The 19,116-nt window shown below is 39.1% G+C and overlaps 2 protein-coding genes across 2 annotated transcripts in view; one reads left to right on the top strand and one right to left on the bottom strand.

Annotated features, from left to right (window-relative positions):
* Positions 1-19,116, top strand: part of MCF2L2 (MCF.2 cell line derived transforming sequence-like 2) — a 260,479-nt gene that overhangs the window by 15,062 nt on the left and 226,301 nt on the right. The window lies entirely within an intron of this gene.
* On the bottom strand, positions 8,873-9,626 carry LOC115523767 (chromobox protein homolog 3-like; the record flags this gene model as incomplete). The annotated part of the gene is made up of 2 exons (XM_032594711.1): positions 8,873-9,201; positions 9,401-9,626. Coding segments are annotated over 2 exons (555 nt in total), but the record flags the coding sequence as incomplete, so codon positions are not given.

Below are 19,116 nucleotides of genomic sequence, written 5' to 3'. Positions count from 1 at the left end.
GTCAGGATACCAACTGGTCAATGAACAGATTTTTGGAGAGTGCCCACCATGAGCAAAGCTTTGTGCTAGATCTACAGACCATGAGCTGTTAGGGGGCTGAAGTTGTGAGCTTCAGCAATTCAAGAAAGCTGTATATTAGATGTATGATTTGAGCTGGGTTTGAAGAAAGGAGAGGATTTAGGTACATGGAGAGGGGAAAGCTTTCTCATTGGGCAGAATAAGGAGAATGACCACTTTTGGCAACTGTGTTGGTCTTCCTGTGTTGGTTGTCCTGTTTATTCCATTCTCTGCTCAGACCTCCCTGGTTAGTGGACCTCTCCCAGACAACTAAGAAGCTTTAAGCGTTACCTTGAAAGAAGGAATGACCTCAAGCTAGAAGGCAGATCTATGTCTGGTGTCTCACTTTTTTTCCTTCTTCATTTAGATCCTTCTCTAGGGATTGTAGAGGCTAGAGGATATGGAAATAATATTAAGAGTGATGTTATCATAGCTACCATTTATTTTCTGTCTCTTCAATGTCACATATTGTGCTTTATACAGTGTTGATTTAATTAAATTTAGTTACAAGTACAGTCCTTTTTTATGGAGGAGAAATTTGAGGCTTAAATAGATTAGGAAACTTGCCCAAGGTCATACTGAGTGGAATTAAAAGTCAAGTTTGGCTGGCTTCAAGGCCTGTGAGTTCTCATACTCGATTTAATTTCTCATTACAGAAGGGAATATAAACAAGCAAATGATAAATGTGTTATTAATTTTAAAAATCTTTTGAAAAACCTAATGGAAGCTTAAAGCATTAGTCACCTGAGTGTAAGTATTTTACCAGCCACTTGAAGTGTTCATTTATTAATAGTCACTTTCTTGCAAAGAAAAACTGTCATTTAAAATGTGAGGATTTAGGGACACCTGGCTGGCTCAGTCGGTTGAGCATCTGACTCTTGATCTCAGCTCAGGTCATGATCCCAGGGTTGTGGGATTGAGCCCCACATCCAGCTTTGTGCTGACTGTGGAGCCTGCATAAGATCTCTCTCTCTGTCTCTCTCTCTCTCTCTCTCTCTCTGCCCCTGTCCCCTGTTTGTGCACTCTCTCTTCCTCTAAAATTAAAATAATAATAATAATAATAAATATGAGGATTTATTTTACAGTCTTTAAGCAAGCAAAAGTAATAAGCAAAAATAAATAAAGCACTTAGACAGGAATAGGTCTTTGTAAAGAAAGACATTTTTAGGAGTGCTGCCTACTTGCTCTTCCTAAGCTAACCACCAGAGCTTTAGGGGAAAAAAAAGCCTAATAAAGTTATAACCCTCAGTCACAATGGCATTTTTATTTAGTATAAAAAAGTCCCTGTGTTTAGAGGACTTTCCTATGAGGGAGATTCAAGCAGAAAGCAAACACAGGTGCACAAACTACAGGTGCCCCAAATGCTTGAGCATGTTGGTCTTACCCGGTCTAGAAGAGTTACTTCTGGATTTCTTTGTCCAGTTATCTAAGCCCAGATGATGGTCAGCCCAGGTTTTGGTTTGTGTGTCTTGTTTGTTTGTTTTTATCTGTTATCAGATCAATTTAAGTTCATTTTAGCCCCTTTCTCTTTCTCTACCCAAGGAGGCTAGAATTAATTCAGTCACTGAGGGGAAGTTTCTGCCAGTTTCTCTTTATTTAAGCCCCAGTTTGAGACTAACCACATTTACTGAGGCCTCCACTGCTGGGCACTAGGCCAGGTGCTGGGGACTGTGTGTGAAGGAGCAGCCATGATCCCTGTGAGGGTCAGAAACCTGTCGCTTCCACTGCTGCAGCCCTGTTGCTGCTCCTCAGGTGTACTGGGGTCTGGGAGGAATGAAAGATGTCCTCCTGGAGTTTACAGTTTAACAAGGGAGGCAGATATTCAGCTGTAAGCTCCAGTTTCTCTCTCTTCTCATTGGGCTTCTCTTGTGGCTTTCCAGCCTCTCTGCTTCTTTTTCTTCCACATTTGCTGCTTTGCTTTTGCATTTGGTTGATTTAGTTGTGGAACTCAATTCTCCCTCAATATTTCAAAAGTCATGTACACAGAAGATCAGAAGAATTTTCTGAAGATGGGAGAGGAGATGTTTATGGTCTAGACAAACAGACACTTTGACATGGAGCTGTAGGCATCGCTGTTTTTAAAATGTCCTCTTGCCACCCCAGCTCCTAGAGGTTTCACAGGTCCTTTGAGTCACCATTTCACTGGCTCCTTCCCTCCTCCATAGCTTCCTTCTCTTTTCTCTTTTTTGCTTCCTCAGTGGTGCGAAAGCTCTGGTGCAGAGCTAGAAAGATGACTAGACTAGACTAGACTAAACTAGACTAGAAAGATGGTCCTCCTGAGCTCCCTTACCCAAGCCCTCTACTTTTCATTCCATTTTGCTTCCACTGCAGTATCTATCCCTTCAGTAACCCAAAGAAGCTTTGCTTACAAAGGAAGAAAAACCCCTCAGGCCGTAAAGTAGTGCAGAGAAGAGAAGGAAAATTCCACTATTAAAATGTGATTTGCCCTTCAGTTGTGACATGAGCATTTTCTCCCTGAGCACCTGGGGAAAACCAAACCAGAATTTAAAGAGAAAGATAATGTTCATCATTTCCTATGGCTTTGTGGTATAGTCTAAAAAAGAAGCAGAATAAATGAGTGAAAATGAACATTATGTGGTTTTCAAAAGGGCTTTAAATACTGTTTATAAAAATAATACATAGTCTGTGTTTAAGGTTTAGAAGAGTCAATATTAAGATGTCAGTCCTCTCCAAATTGATCTATAAATTAAACACAACTCCAGTCCTAAGTCTATCAAGTTTGTTTTTGTAGAAATCAATCACAGATTCTAAAATTTACAATCAGCAAAAGGTGCTGTAGTAGGCAACGAGAATTATAATAGTCAAAATCTTTTGAAAAAGAACAAAGAGGAGGACTCACACTACCTAATTTCAAGATTTACTATCAAGCAAAGTAAGCAAGATGATGTGGTGTTGGTAAAAGGATAGAAAAAAGAATCAATGGAACAGAATAAACAACCCAGAAATAGTTCCACACAAATATGGTCAATTGATTTTAGACAAAAGCATGAAGGCAATTCAGTGGAATAAAGTGTAAAGGCAATTTCAACAAAAGGTGCTGGAACAATTGCACGTCCATGTACAAAAAAATGAACCTTGACCTATACCTCACCCCATATACACAAATTAACTCAAAGTGGACCATGTATCTAAATGTAAAACCTAATGAGAAATCTGTTAGAAAACATAGGAGAAAGTCTTTGTGTTCTTGGTTGGACAGAGAGTTCTTAGGTTGACATCAAAAGTACAACTCATAAAAGAAAAATTTGATGAATTGGACTTCATCAAAATTAAAAGTATTTGCTCTGAGAAAAACATTGTTAAGAGAATGGAAACAAAACATTCAGGGAAAAAATTCTGTGAATCATATATCTGACAAAAGACTTCTATCCAGAATACGTAAAGAACTCTCAAACTCAACATTAAATGAAAACCAAACAACCCAACTTAAAAATGGATTAAAAAAAGTTGAATGGATACTTTCCCAAAGATGAAACACAGATGAAAATAAGCACATGAAAATATGCTCAACATCATGGAAGTTGCAAACTTATTACATTAGTTAAAAACATGGCAATACCAAGTCCCAGTGAGGATGAGAAGGGTCTGTATCTCCCACACAGTATGTTGGTGGGAATGGAAAATGGTAGGGCCACTTAGAAAACAGTTGGCCGTTTCTCATAAAATTAAACATATACTTACTGTACAGTCCAGTAGTCCTACCCCAAGAGAAATGAAAACACGGTCATACAAGAATCTGTGTGTAAATGCTTATAGCAACCTAATTCTAATCACTAAAAACTGGAAACAACCCAAATGTCTCTCCCCTGAGGAATGGATAAACAACTTGTGGCACATCTGTACAATGGAATCTTCAACAATGAAAAGAAATAAATTATTGATACACACAACAGCATGAATAAATCTGAAATACATATGCTAAAGAAAGACACCAGACTAAAAAGGTACATACTAAATTATTTCATTTATATGGCATTTGGAAAAGGTAAATTAGGATGGGGTGGTCGCCCGGGGTTAAGGGTGGGGAGGAGGTGCCATGATTACAGGGGATGATGCAACTATTCCCCATCCTGATTGTGGTGAAGGTTAAATGACTCCATGCATTTGTCAAAACTTAGAACTGTATGCTAACAAGAGTGGATTATACTGTATACCAGTTTAAGAATAAATTTTAAAAAGCATTACCGAACAGAAAAATACAGAAAACAAATACATGCTTGTTGCATAATATTTGGAAAAGACAGAAAAGTACAAAGAAGAAAGTCAACAATTCCATCTCCTAGTTACAGTCACAGTTACTCTTTGAGCATATGTTCTAGGTTTTTTCCTTTGGCATTTTCACATTCCTTTGGCAATTTGTATCATTTTACATGATATGATCTATCTCTCTTGATATATCTCATACATATTATTTATGTAATTATATAAATTCTATTCTGCTTTTTAAAGCTATACTACAAATTAAACTAAATTATATTACAAACAATTCCATATATTATAAAACATTTCCATAAATAACATTTTAATAATTTTATAATTTTCCCCTACATGGTTATAATATAATTTATTTTTAAATATTGCCCTAGTGTTGGTCAGATAGGTTGTTTCTACTTTGTCAGTGTTATTTTTTCAAAAATGCAAGAAGAATCTTTTTTTTTTTTTTTTAAGTTTATGTATTTATTTTGAGATAGAGTGTGCACTAGCAGGGGAGGAGCAGATAGAGAGGGAGAGAGAAAGAAACCCAAGCAGGCTCCACACTGTCAGCATGGGCCCACGTGGGTCTCCAACTCAGGAACCGGGAGATCATGACATGAGCCGAATTCAAGAGTCCAGTGCTTAACCGACTAAACCACTCAGGAGCACCAAGGAGCATCTTTGTTCAGAAATCTTTGCACACATTTCACACATTCCAGATTTTTTTTAAAGCATAGAGTTCTAGCAAATGTTATTATTGGATCAATAATAGTATGAGTATGAGTATTGAGTTTTAAAATACATTTTGGTCAAATTACCTTCTGGGAAATTTATACTATTTTAGTGATGCATCAACAGAGTGTGGGGGTTCTTGATTTTACCAGATCTCTTTATCAGCATTTGGAATCATCTGCTTCCTCATATGTCAAATGGGGTAATGAGAGAACTTCTCGTATAGGATTTTGAAGTAATGCATGTTAAGTGCATGGCACAATAGCTGCAATGTAATTGTTAGCCCTTTTTGGTGATATTATTATTATTATTATTTTAAATATATTTTCAATGTTTATTTGGAGAGAGAGAGAGAGAGAGTGAGTGTGGGAAAGTGGAGGAGGGGATGAGACAGGGAGACAATCCAAAGCAGGCTCCAGGCTCTGAGCTGTCAGCACAGAGCCCGATGCGGGACTTGAACCCACAAACTGTGACATCATGACCTGAGCCAAAGTCAGATACTTAACCGACTGAGTCACCCAGGCGCCCCTAGAAGAGCTAAAAAAGCACTTTTTTTCCCCTACCTATAATAGTAGTTTCTTGCTGGGGGGTTGGGGGAGGAGATGGGGGAAAATATTCATCTCCCATTGCTATTACTATTGAAATAATCAGCTTTTTTCTAAGAGTTACCTAGTACCCAGTTATTTCAGAATCTGTTGTTCAAAATAAAGAAAATGTAGCCCTTTATTGGATATTTGATCTTGGTGAAATGATAAAGGTCAGTGCATGGAATATAGGATTTGTAAGATCTGTACAGCTTGTTCATATAAGAGATTCAAATGTAATAAAGAAAATTTCCAAGATTTTACAGTCTACCCTCTCCCTAGAGTTCTGTAAACTGCAAAAAATATAATTAAGGTCGTTGCTGGGTGTGTGCAATTGCATTTACACTGCCATTGTGGATTTATGTGGTTAACAAAGATAGCTCTTATGTTCGTAGGTGTTGTGATGCTAGCCAAGCATTCATGGCTATTCATAACTGAATGAATGGGTAAAAAAGTTAATGTAGTAGGAGAAAGAGCCTCCATATGGTGACTCAGGCACTTTCTATATTGTTGGTGGGAATATAAACTGGCACAACCATTTTGGAGGGAAATTTGGCTATATACAACAAACTGTTGCTTAAAAATTGCCTTGTTTGCTGCCCTGTAATTAGGACTTTCAGACTTGGTGTTTAATTGGAGTTAATATATTCACAATACCTAATGGTGGAGAAAAAAAAAAAAGAGCTTTCATAAGTTTTAGCATCTCAAATTATATTACATTTCTTCCTCTTAATTTTTAGGTATTTTTCTTAAAGTACTTCACATGCAGTTAACACTAATAAAGAATTGGCACAGAGGATTACTAAACAGAGCAGCCTCTAATCTTAAGGGACTTTCTGGTATAACCAATTCAGGAAAACGTTTGGCAGTTTCTTACAAATTAAATATACACCTCTCCTTTGATTGAGCAATACCACTTGTAGGTATTTAGCCAAGAGAAATGCAAATGTGTGTCTACACAAAGACCTTTACATGAATGTTCAAAGCAGCTCAAATTGGGATAAAACCTGAATGTCTATAAGCAGGAAAATGGACAAACTGTGACCATCCATAAGACGGGATACAGCTCAGCAATAAAAATAAATGAACTTCTGATACACACAACATGGGTGAATCTGAAAAGCATTATCCTGAGAGAACCTAGACACAAGAGTACACACTATATGGTTACATTATATGAAGTTTTTAAAAAGGCAGGACTAGTCTCTATTGAAAAATCACTTTGATGGTTGCCTGGCAGTTAGGAACAAAGGTTGGCTGGGAAGGGACATGAAGGTACTTTCTATAGATGGAAATGTTCTATATCTTGAAAGGAGTGTGGGTTACATGGATGTATCCATTTGTCAAAACTCATTAAAATGTACACTTCAGATTTGAGTATTTCAATAATATTCAATTTTACCTTCTCCCTAAAAAATAAATATTTATTATTTACTTATTTAGTTTAAATTTTACTTTTTAAATGTTTATTTATTTTGAGAGAGAGAGAGCAAGAGAGAGAGAGAGAGAGAGAGAATATGAGTGGGGGAGGGGCAGAGAGAGAGAGAGGGAGAGAGAGAATCCCAAGCAGGCTCCATGCTCAGTATAGAGCCCTCCTCGGGGCCTGGTCCCACAATCGTGAGATCGTGACCTGAGTGAAAATCAAGAGTTGGATGCTCAAACTACTAAGCCACCGAGGTGCTCCTATTTATTTTTTATGAAAAGTGTTTCCAGTTTCTCCTTGGCTAGTTGCAAGTCTTACTCAATTTTTATCTTGAAATATACAAATAAAAATTAGAAGTTTATATATAAATTTACTTATCACTTTTTGGATATTTCATATTGTGCCCTTTCCTTAAATCTTGGAGCATAACATTACTAAACAAAAACATTAAGCATGAAGAACCAAGATAAATACATTATGAAAAATCGGGCTCTTTCTGAGTGTACCACACTTGGCATAGCACAGTTCTGAAAGGTGAGCTTGCTTTTCTCCAAGTGGTAGTAAGGGTGGGAGGTCTTAGATCATGACAGACAAAAAAACATCCTTCATTTTAGAATCATGATATTGTACTTGCACCTGATCTTTAGAAGTGGTTCAGGACACAGTCTACATTCCTTCAGGACTTGAACACTGATCATTTCCTGTACCAACCCATGTTGCTGTCTAGATAGTGACGTCTACTGGCTGTAGTTTTAAGTCTCTGTATTTTATTCCTCTGCAGTTTAGACAGGTTGGAAAAGAGGGAGGGGAGGATTGTGGCCTGGAATAATACACCAGTGGCCTGATGTATGTCTCATATTGTGATTCCTCTAAAAAAGAAAAAAAAGATTGATTCTCATTGACTCTAGGATTTCCCTCTCTACCCCACCTCCTCATCCTCCAGTTTCCCTTTGTCTCCAAATGAGTAAATCCAGTAACTATTGGGCCTGTAATCCTGTGAGCACTCACCAATCCAAAGGATAAACTCTTAGCAATGAAATGACCTTGAATGAACTTCAGTGAGATTAGCTCAGAGAAGGGATTAAACACATTTATGTGAGTACAGTGCTGAGAGGAACCAAGAGAGAGCAAAGTGGCACGGTGTCCTGGGATCCAATGGCCTCCTGGTGCAGGAAGTGCGGGCAGCAAGACCCCAGATACTTGCCTTACACCTCTGTGCGGATCACAGAGGCAGAGATGAGGGCTTACCACCATTTCCTGGGAAGTTGCATCAGGCTAGAATATATGGCAAAACAAGGTACTGTGAGAGCAATGATGCCTTTCTTTTATTTTTGTTTTGTTATTCATCCTCATTCTCAGTGGAATAATGGTTTAACTAACAAATTTTACATTGAAAACATTTACTTGCAATACTATCTCAAGTTTGCTAAAAGGACTTTTTAAAATGCATTAATCAGCCATTAACAATATTGTAGATGGCTATTTATCAAAAAATTCATATTGAAGAGAGATGACCAAATAGTCTGAAAGAAAATCAGGTTGTAATATGCAATGTGTAAGTATGAATCTATTTTAAAAGCATATATGTCTAGGTATACATATATGAGATACTTATTTAATTTGGGGTGAAGGAGTGATAAGGAGTTTTATTTTTCTTGCTTTGGTTTAGTTGTATTTTTTATTTTCGGATTATATTTATATTTATTTTATTTATTTTATATATTTATATATTTATATATAAATATATAATATTTTATTTCAGATTATATATACATGTGTATGTATGTGTGTGTGTGTGTGTGTGTATATATATATATATATATATATATATATATATATATATATAAAGCAATGAAAACAATTACCGAGCTTCATCTTCTGGATAAGAATGCCAAGTTAGTTTCTCTTCATAAAAAGCAATTACAATTTGAGGACACTTCATATTTGCCTCTTTTGCCAGCACCGAGTGGACGTCATCTAAATCTTTCCGTTTCATGAGGAACATTAATTCTGCACTGCTGTCTGTGGCACCAATTATTCGTTCAGGATCAAGACCTCTGGTAAAGGCTCTGGGTTTCTCAGCACCATCTCTTTTCTTCTTTGATTTGCTATCATCAGATTCACTGTCAGATAAAGATTTTCTTTTTGTGCCATCTTTTTCTTTACCAGCTTTTCGGGAATTAAGAAATGCTTCAGGGGCGCCAGGGTGGCTCAGTCTGTTGAGTGTCAGACTTTGGCTCAGGTCATGATCTCTGGGTTCGTGGGTTTGAGCCCTGCATCAGGCTCTGTGCTGATAGCTGGGAGTCTGGAGCCTGCTTCGGATTCTGTGTGTGTCTCTCTCTGCCCCTCCCCCACTCATTCTCTGTCTCTCTCAAAAATAAACAACAACAAAAAAGAAATGCTTCAAGTAACTCTGGACAATCTAAATTTTCTTCAGGTTCCCAAGTATTGTCAGTATCTGTAAATCCCTTCCACTGCAGGAAATGCCCCGCCTTCTCATTCATTACAGGTCTGTCCAGTACTTTTTCCACCACAGATTCTTCAGGTTCTGCCTCTTCTACTTTTTTACTCTTTCCTTTCTGTTTCATTCCCTTTTTTTGCATTGTGGTTTTACTGGAGGCCTTTTTTTTTTTTTTTTTTTTTTTTTTTTCAGACTTGAAGGGCTATTATTCACCGCCTCCGAGCTGCTCCGGGTCCCGGGTCTGCGGCGTCCCCAGCCCTGACTCCTCAAGCCCCGGCCACATCCGAGGGGGAGGGCCGGGCAGCTGCTGGCGGGGGAGGGGGTGGCACCTCCCGCTCCGGGCGGCTGCGAGGAACCGTATTTTTTACTTTGAAACATAACAAACATATGTTGCTTTTGTAAAATGAAAATATGAATCCAGGTAATGAAACTCATGGTACTGAAGAAAAGTGTCTGAAAAAAAATATTAAATCCGAAATGCTAAGATTTCACTGAAAACATATGAACTAATAACAGACTGGTGGTTTAAGAGTAGAAAAAAGAAAAAAAACACTTCCTTTCAGTGGGCTGGGTGAGAAGGAACAGCATTTCTAAGTATAAGTACGCCTTACACGTATTTGGAAGCCAGTAAGACATTCTCTAAGAGCTGAAGCAACTACTTGTTTCTAAGACTGCTTCTTTTATGGATGGACTTTTTTTTTTTTTATAGTTACACCCCCCTTTTTTTTGGCCGTGAAAATGTTTATAATACATTCATTCCCCTTGGATCACAGGCTGGGAAAAGTGATTAAACAACTGTCTTTGTCTCCCTCATTACTCTTTACTTATATTTGGAACCTATTTCTTCAAGAGAGGGGAATTACAGAATAGAGATCATCATTGTTGCAGGATACTTTCTGAATTCATGCTTATACTATATACTATACACTTATATAGGATATAATACATATACTGTGTTATGAAAGGCAAATACTATGTATTTGCTACTTAAGAACGAACAACTTGTTAATCAGATTTTGCTTTCCATTCTTAAAACACATAGGTACTTGCCTGTGCATGCACACAAGTCCCACAGGGCTTGAATTCAAGTGTAAATTATTGCCCTGATTTTGTATTAAGGTTGAGTCATAAGGGCTTTACGGTTTTGTTAGCAGTGAGGAGAAGAAGTAACTTGAAAGAAGATTATGAAGAATTTCTGGATTCTAAACTCACAGCATTACATACACATTGTTGCTTTTCTTTTTGTATCCCCACTGTAAAAGGTTGTGAAATGCTTGCCTATATGCTTTAGCTGTCAATTATTTTATTCTGTCTGTGATTCAAGATAGCAATGAAAATTTGAGTATCTTAATGTAAGTTTTGGGAGTGTCTAACTGGCCTTTCTGACCATTACTGCAGTCTTACATCAATTCATTGGCTGTATTTATTCCATGAATTATCTGTTTTTAGTTTGTGCTTGTTTCATGTGGCTGCTATAACAAGTAAGCACAGGTTTAATGCCTAAAACAGCAGAAATTTATTATCTCATAGTTCTAGAGACCAGAAGTCCAAAATGAAGGTGTAGCTTTCTAGGGGCTGTAGGGAAAATTTATTTTCTTGTCTCTTTCAGGCTCTGGTGGCTCCAGGCCTGTCTTGGCTTGTGACTGCTGGATTCCAATCTCAGTTTCCATCTTTACCTGGTCTTCTCCTCTGTTTCCCTCTCTTATAAGAATGCATATGATTGCATTCTGGGCCCACCCGGATAATTCAAAATAGGCTCTTCCTCAAGAGCCTTAAATTAATCATATCTGCAAAGACCCCTTTTCCACATAAGGTAACGTTCACAGGTACTGGGATTAGGACATGGCCATATCTCTTGGGAGGGGGGCACCAGGCAGCCCACTGTTGCTCTTTATGTTCTAGGAAGATAAGCCTTTTATTACCACATGTGCTGTGAATTTTCCAATTTGTTGCTATTTTTTTGAGTTTGTTCAAGGTGTGTTTGCCCTGCCACAGTAGTTTTTAAATTAACTTAATCAGTCTTTTCTTATTGGTATTTCTGTCATACTTTGGTAAGCTGTTCTAATTCCATTATTGTAAAAATACCCTCCTATATTTTCTTCTAGTATTTTTATGGTTTAATTATTTAATTTGGGTGGGCTTCATATTGGAGTTTATAGTTTCATTATTTAATGTGACTGGAGTTTATTCTTTTGGCAACAAGTGAAATATGGATACACTTAAACATTTTGACAATAAGAAAATAACCTTACATAGCACTTACCACATACCAGGAATTTTTTAAAGCTCTCTAGCTATATTAACTACGTTCTTACAACAGTTATATCAGGTGGATGTATTATAATTTTCCCCATTTTCAGACCAAGAAATTAAGGCACAGGGAAGTCCAGCAACTTGCTTAAGATTAATCAACTGTAGGGGCGCCTGGGTGGCTCAGTCGGTTAAGCGGCCGACTTCGGCTCAGGTCATGATCTCGAGGTCTGTGAGTTCGAGCCCCGCGTCGGGCTCTGTGCTGACAGCTCAGAGCCTGGAGCTTGTTTCAGATTCTGTGTCTCCCTCTCTCTGACCCTCCCCCGTTCATGCTCTGTCTCTCTCTGTCTCAAAAATAAATAAACGTTAAAAAATAAAAATAAAAAAAAGATTAATCGACTGTAAATGGCAGAGCCAAGATTTGAACTTAGGCATTGTGGTACCAGAGGTGATGCTCTTAGTCACTAAACTTGATGTCTTTTGGTGGCTAGTAGATTGACCTGACACTACACGTTCAATAATCTCTCCCTGTCCCCACGTGAAATGCCACTTTTATCATATTCTACATATTTATTTATATTTTGACCTAATTCTAATCTCTGTTTTGCTCCTGAGTCCTTCTGAACTCAAAACAAATTCTATCAGACTTATTTCATAGTGAAAGAGGAAGGTCAACAAGGGGAGTTCATGAGCAGAAATTCAAAGCAAACCACCAATGCATGGCAACAACATGGGTGTTTGTGAGAAACCTATTGTGGCATCCTTGGGATCATATAGCTCAGAGGACCGAATGCTAAATTTAATTAGCATCTATTGAATCTCTTATACACAAACTGTTTTCACATGTGATTTTAATTAGTTAAGTTAGAAAATGTATGTAAAACATGTAGCAAAGTGCCCAGTAGTTAAGTGTTCAATAAATGGTAGTATTAATCCTCACCAACAGCCCTCCAATTTTTGTTCATTCCCATTTTACAGAGGGAGACCCTGAAGATGGAGGGACTGGGTAGTGTCAGAGCTGGGATGCAAGTCCAGTTCTTTTAATTGTGCTTCCATACCTGAATGAATGAAGGAATGAATGAATGAATGAATGAATGAATCGAGAGAGAAAGGAAGGAAATTTTGCCAGAGGTTCCAGGAGTTTTTCTTAAACAAAAATTAAATTGTTTATCCATCATATTGCTAAAATTTCTCAAATCCTACCATTTTTATTTCTTTGTATTAAGATTTTTTTTTGTCTAGGAGCTTTAGAGGGAAAGTGGAGAAACGTTTGGAAGAATGCTATGTTAAATGATTATTACTCATATCACGTCTTCTCACCTCCTATTGTACCATATTGTATTGTTTTGCCCAAGACACTGCTTCCAGACAGTAAACTTGCCTGAATCCAGGCATAGGAGCGGGCCAAGAACGAGAGGGTATAGGCATGAAGGAGCCCATCCTGGGCAATGGGGCAGGGCTTGACGTGTGCTGGAAGGAGAACTAAGCAGGTTCTCAAGCCAGGGTTGGCTTCTTTCCCAGGGTACAGACCTCACAGTCAGCACAGAAGGGAAAATTTACACCATCTGGGCCTCAGTTTCAAGAACACTTTCAACACATAGCGATGATTATTTTTATTGAATGATAAGAGAAGCAGACAGCGAACAACCCAAATAAATACTTTTTTTTTTCTCCTGACCTGCATTTTCAAAAGCATCAGGAAAGGACCAACCATAGTCTAAGGCCTTGGAATCAGTGTTGTGCTTGCTTCTCTGTAGAATCAGCAGCATCAGGAGAGCTTGTTAGAAATGCTTGGCCCTAGGCCTACTGAATCAGAATCTGCGTTTTAAAGCCCATGTGATTTATATATTGATTATAATTTGAGAAGCACGGCTGGGGTGGGGTATTGATTAAAATGCAGGTGGGGGTACTTGAAACCCAGTGGTAAAACAGGAGAGCCTTATGGGAAAAGGAGGGATTAAGTATTTTCACAGATTTTCTGAATTTCCTCCAGGGCCTTGATTGCTTTTTATTCAGAATACCCCAGGCAGCAGAGCCTGGTTCATCTCTCCTCTAGTTATGAAGGGCTACGGGGAAATGACATCTCCAGCTCTTGTTGCTAAGGAAACTCATCACATAGAAACTTCCACCTCTGCAGTGCTTGTCTCCTACAAGGGTACGATGTGAAATGTCAGCAGAAATTAAGGAGTTTTAAAAAAATGTATCAACTTTGTGAGGGAAAGAAAAAGGAGAAAAGGGATTTGGATAAATATTAAAAAACAGAAATGCTATGCTTAGTAATATCTTACCAGTTTTCAAAGTAGTTTTAAACAGGCATTGCCGACAGAGACTGGGACAAGAGTACAAAAGGAGGCCCACGTGCCACAGTTAAATAAAACATGTTTTATTTTCCCACCTACCTTATAAACATACTCTCATAAGAACAAAATTAAAATGTGTAGAATGCTGTGGTTTTTATATGAGTAAAATTCAGAAAATAGCAAAGATGAAAAAAATTGAATTATTGTGTTTCTGAGTGTTGTATTGATGGCCCTATGAAATTTGGGTGGGTAATGAAGATATCTGTAATCTGTAAATCACTAATTAATCCATAAAATATATATTTTTTTCTTGCCTTTATGTTAGCAAAAGCACTGTTGTTATAATTGAGATTTTCACATAATTTGAGCTCTGTTGAGAGCAGTGATCTAAAATGTGATCTAAGTAGGGGGCGCCTGGGTGGGTCAGTCAGCTGAGCATCTGACTTTGGCTCAGGTCATGATCTCACACTTGTGAGTTTGAGCCCCACTTTGGGCTCTGCGCTGGTAACTCAGAGCCTGGAGCCTGCTTCAGATTCTGTGTCTCCCTCTCTTTCTGCCCCCCCCCCCCACTCTTTCTCTCTCTCAAAATAAGTTAAAAAATTAAAAAAAAAGTGATCTAGGGGCGGCTTAGTCAGTTAAGCGTCTGACCTCAGCTCAGGTCATGATCTCACAGTTTGTAGGTTTAAGCCCCATGTAGGGCTCTGTGCGCTGACAGCTCAGAGCCTGGAGCCTGCTTCAGATTCTGTGTATCCCTCTCTCTCTGCCCCTCCCCAACTAGCACTCTGTCTCTGTCTCTCAAAAAATAAAATTAAAAAAACGGTAAAAACAAATAATTAATTAATTAATTAATTAATAAAAAAGAACTCTTTTTAAAAAAAAGTGATCTAAGTAAAATTTTGTAATTGGATTCAAGGAATTCACATTTTGAATATATGTATTTGCATCATGAAATAGAAAGAAGAAAGAGGGTTGGGGGCCCCTAGGTGGCTCAGTCAGTTAAGCACCCAACTTTGGCTCAGGTCATGATCTCACAGTTCATGAATTACAGCCCTGCGTGGGGACTCCGTGCTGACAGCTCAGAGCCTGGAGCCTGCTTCAGATTCTGTGTCTCCCTCTCTCTCTGCTCCTCCCCCACTCATGCTCTGTCTCTCAAAAATAAATAAAAACGTCAAAAAAAAATTAAAGAAGGGAGAAAGAAGGTTGATGATTGGTAGGACTGGGCAGATATTTCATTATATAAGAATCTACAACATTCACACCATGTGAGAGGGAGGATTTGACATGTTCATTAATTTGTCTTTTCTCTTACCTAAGCACTTCCGCTGCTCCAATCCTCCCAGCGCTCTGAAGCAGCGTCTGTCCCTGATACGAGCAGTGGCACAACCCACAAACCGTCATAGCATTGGATGCAGACGTCCTTTCTTTTGAGGATATAGATCAAGAGATGTGGAGAAGTATTTCCCTGGGTCTCCAGTGGTGTTAAAAGAGTAGATGTGTGGGGCTGCCCTGCCAGCCCCGAGCACTGGATCATGAGTGACAGAGCCACCCATGTGGTCTTTAACACATGTATTTATGAGAGGGAGGGCTGTGGAATGTGGAGCTCCCAACAGTGTGGGGTCTGGGGCAGGGGTCACAAGGAAGCTTTTGGGGTGATGGAAATGTTCCATATCTTGATCTGTTTGATGGTTATGTGAGTGTATATATTTATCAGAATACATGAAACTGTACACTGAGGATCTGTGCGTTGTGCTGCATGTAAATTGTACTTCAATAAAGTCCTATTAGCATAAAAAATAAAGGCTACCAGAGCATATTTTTCTGTATGTAAGCTAAGTGGGTAAGAACAATATGATTCCGTTACTCTAACACAACTATTTCAAGTATTCTTTTCTCATATGCTCACACACATGTGCACAAATACACCACGTACTTTCTTCTTCTTTTTTTAAACTTGTCTGCCGTCTCACCTCATATATAGTTTTTATGTCCTTGATATTATATTTTGAATCTTTTTCTGTGGAGATGGTTTTTACAATTATATAATGAATGCTTTCATCTCTTTACTCTTATAAATAGTATTTCCAGTCTACCTTTTTTATGTATAACATTTTAATTTTACTATTTTCTTGGCCTAAATTTCCAGATATTAGATGAATGAATAAAAGATTATGAAGATTTTAATGACTGTGTATTGAAACTCTGTATTGCAATGGTTAAGATGTTGGGCTTTGGAGTTCAGAATGAGATGGGTTCAAATTCTGGCTCTGCTTGACCTTGGATGAGCTTGGATGACCTTGATTGACCTTGGATGAGCAAATCTAGTTCAATATCACCCTTAGCATTGTTTTGAGGGTTAAATGAGATGCTGCATATAAAGGGTTTGGTATGTAACTACACAATAATCACTGGATAAAATATTGTGAAACCACTTTCTAAAAGGGATCTACCAGCTTCACACCCCAAGGTCATGTACAAGTATTAGTTTTCCAACAAAACCCCAGGATTGGGTGTTAGAGTCTCAGTTATTTTATGGATGAATGAGGTATTCTATTATTGTTTTAATTGCATTATTTGACTAGTGGGAAATTGGACATTTTTCAGTGTTCTTGCTATTAAAATTCTAGATTTCTCCTTTAAAAAAATCTTCCATCTGCTTTTCACATGCCTTTTATTCATTGCTAATTTATAGACAAGACTTCAATACTAAGTCTTATGGTTTGGGTTAACCATTGCTCTCATACAAGGCCCAGTAAAAGAAGGAAAATGGGTTTGTGTTATTTCTGACCTGGCCAATGAGAAAGAGAAGTGAAATGCGTGACCCCGTGGGATGGCCCTTCCTACCAGCCTGGCAACTGATTTCTCAGACCTGTTGGTCTACAAGTGTTTTCCTGGCAGTCAAGTCTGGTCTAGTTGTGCGGGTGAGAGGGTGGGGTGGGTGGGAGGAGGTTCATTTTAGTGAAAAGGTGCATTCCTTTACTGTCATTATCCGACCGATTAAATGAGTTAATCTGTGAGGTGCATTGTCAGGGCCAGCTCACAGCTGGTGTTCATTAGTATTACTAGCAGAGAAGTGTGCTGCACAGAGACTGAGACTGGGGATCCTGGGGCCATTCCTAGTCCACCTAAGTGGCAGACTCTTCCATTTTTTTCTGTTCACCAGATTCTCTTGGCAAAGTAGAAATGTGGCAAGGTCCATCAAAATTGGGGCTGCCTTCCCTCTTCGGTCCAGACCACACTTTGTTCCCCTAACTTACTTATTTGGCAATTTGGTTCTTTTTCTCTTCAGACCATACTTTTAAATCCCAGTGTGACTGAACTTTCAGAACAGCCAGAGTGGGAGGCTGAGGGTTTTACTCCCTTTATTCCTGATCAGTTGCAAACTCAGACTGCATAAAGCCATTATCAGCAGTTCCCTGCCCTCTGCCGTGAGGGTGGGTGCAATCAGTAGGAAAGGTCCTGCCCCAGAACCTGCATTGCTCGCTCAGACTGGGCAGTGAACGACACAGGGGTGTTGCTTACTGCCTTCCTAAGCTGAGTTTCCATGGGATGTACTAGGCTGTTATTCCACCACCTAGGAGGCTGTTTGTGCAACTTTGATGCCTTCTGCGTCTCTGGAACTGTGGGTCCTGGGTAGCATACAATCTCATGCCTGTATACTTATCAGGGATAGAAAAGGGACAAGTTTTTCCCTGATCTATTTGTAACTTTGTTGCAGGATAGAAATTGTGTTGATGTTGAATGATCACCTCCCCTTGCCTTATGAGGGTTGAAAGAGATAAGCTTCTGCCTAATCCATGCACATCAAAAATAGCAAGCAGCAAACAGGAAGCCTCCACACAGGACCAAGGGGCCAGGCAAAGTGCATCAGGGACCACCACTTTGGTGGGTTATCACTGCTCAGGCTCAACTGTTTCTAGAGAAGGAAAAGCCATTTCACAACAGAGGACGCTGAGACTCAGAGTGTTCTTGCTCTGGCAGCCTAGCTGGAAGTTGGCAGAAACGGCCCTTCCCATGTGGGGGAAGGGCTGTCTGGGTTCTTTCCCACTGCAGAGGAAGGTGTTCCTTTAGACTAAAGAGCTTCCCAACCCCATCTATGCAGCAGTGGAGAGCAAGGCCCTCCAGCAGCAGGCCTGGTTTTTTATGTCTCTTTGGGGCTGAACCAACCTTGCCCCTATTCCAACAGGCCCATAGATGTCAGGCATCACTAAAAGCTGGGTGTGTCTGAGGTCATCTCCATGCTCTGGGTCAGCCCTGAGTCTCAGAAACTCACATGATCTGTTGCAGCCAGCCAGATGGGGTCATGAAGCTCCTTTGCTGGGAAATCTTCAAGGATAACCCTATCCCTCCCTGGCTGGGGGCCAAGCTCTTTCAGCAAAGGCAAACCAGCTCATTTCTATGCTTGAAAAACAAATTCTAAATTTTAGTCCTGTTCATTTGGTAACCTCAGGTGGGAAAGGTCTCTGTTGAAAGGCTACGCAGACCTCTACAGATTCCCACGATGAGAGACACTAGTTATCCTCTCAGCAGTGGTCAAAGACAGTGCTCTGGAAGACCAAGGGTCTGGGAATCCTATCACAGAAGGCTGAGATTTGCCCTCTTAGAGTCAGGTGATCCCAGGCTGAGCCCACCTCCATGCTTAAATTAGATGACCACAGGCAGGGTCAGAATCTCTCTGGGTCTCCATTTCTTCACTTAAAAAATGAGATGGGTTGGGGGATGGTTGGCTTAACTCACTTCTGTTGTCCATTTTCAGCTCTTACCTCCTTAAAATGTCAAAAGCCCACCTCAAATATTGAGGTACAATAACGATACATGTTATAATCTTGTTTTTTCTTTGGGGTCACTATCTCTTAAATATGCTCCCTCAGGCATGAAAAAATAATAACCCAGCTCTATTTTTGAATATGCCACTTTCCCAGACCACTGGGAGATTATATTCTGAAAAACTCTTCCATTATGTAACTCCTATTTCTGCTTAAATTTTCTATGTTGGTGTCCATTTGTAACTTACATTTTGTTATGAACAATTTGAAACATATGCACAAGAATTATACAATGAACTCTCATGGACCCATCAACCAACTTCAACAATTA

This window comes from Lynx canadensis, chromosome C2, assembly GCF_007474595.2.
Source record: "Lynx canadensis isolate LIC74 chromosome C2, mLynCan4.pri.v2, whole genome shotgun sequence".
NCBI classification, from domain to species: domain Eukaryota; kingdom Metazoa; phylum Chordata; class Mammalia; order Carnivora; family Felidae; genus Lynx; species Lynx canadensis.
This window is presented reverse-complemented; position numbering and strand designations above follow the sequence as displayed.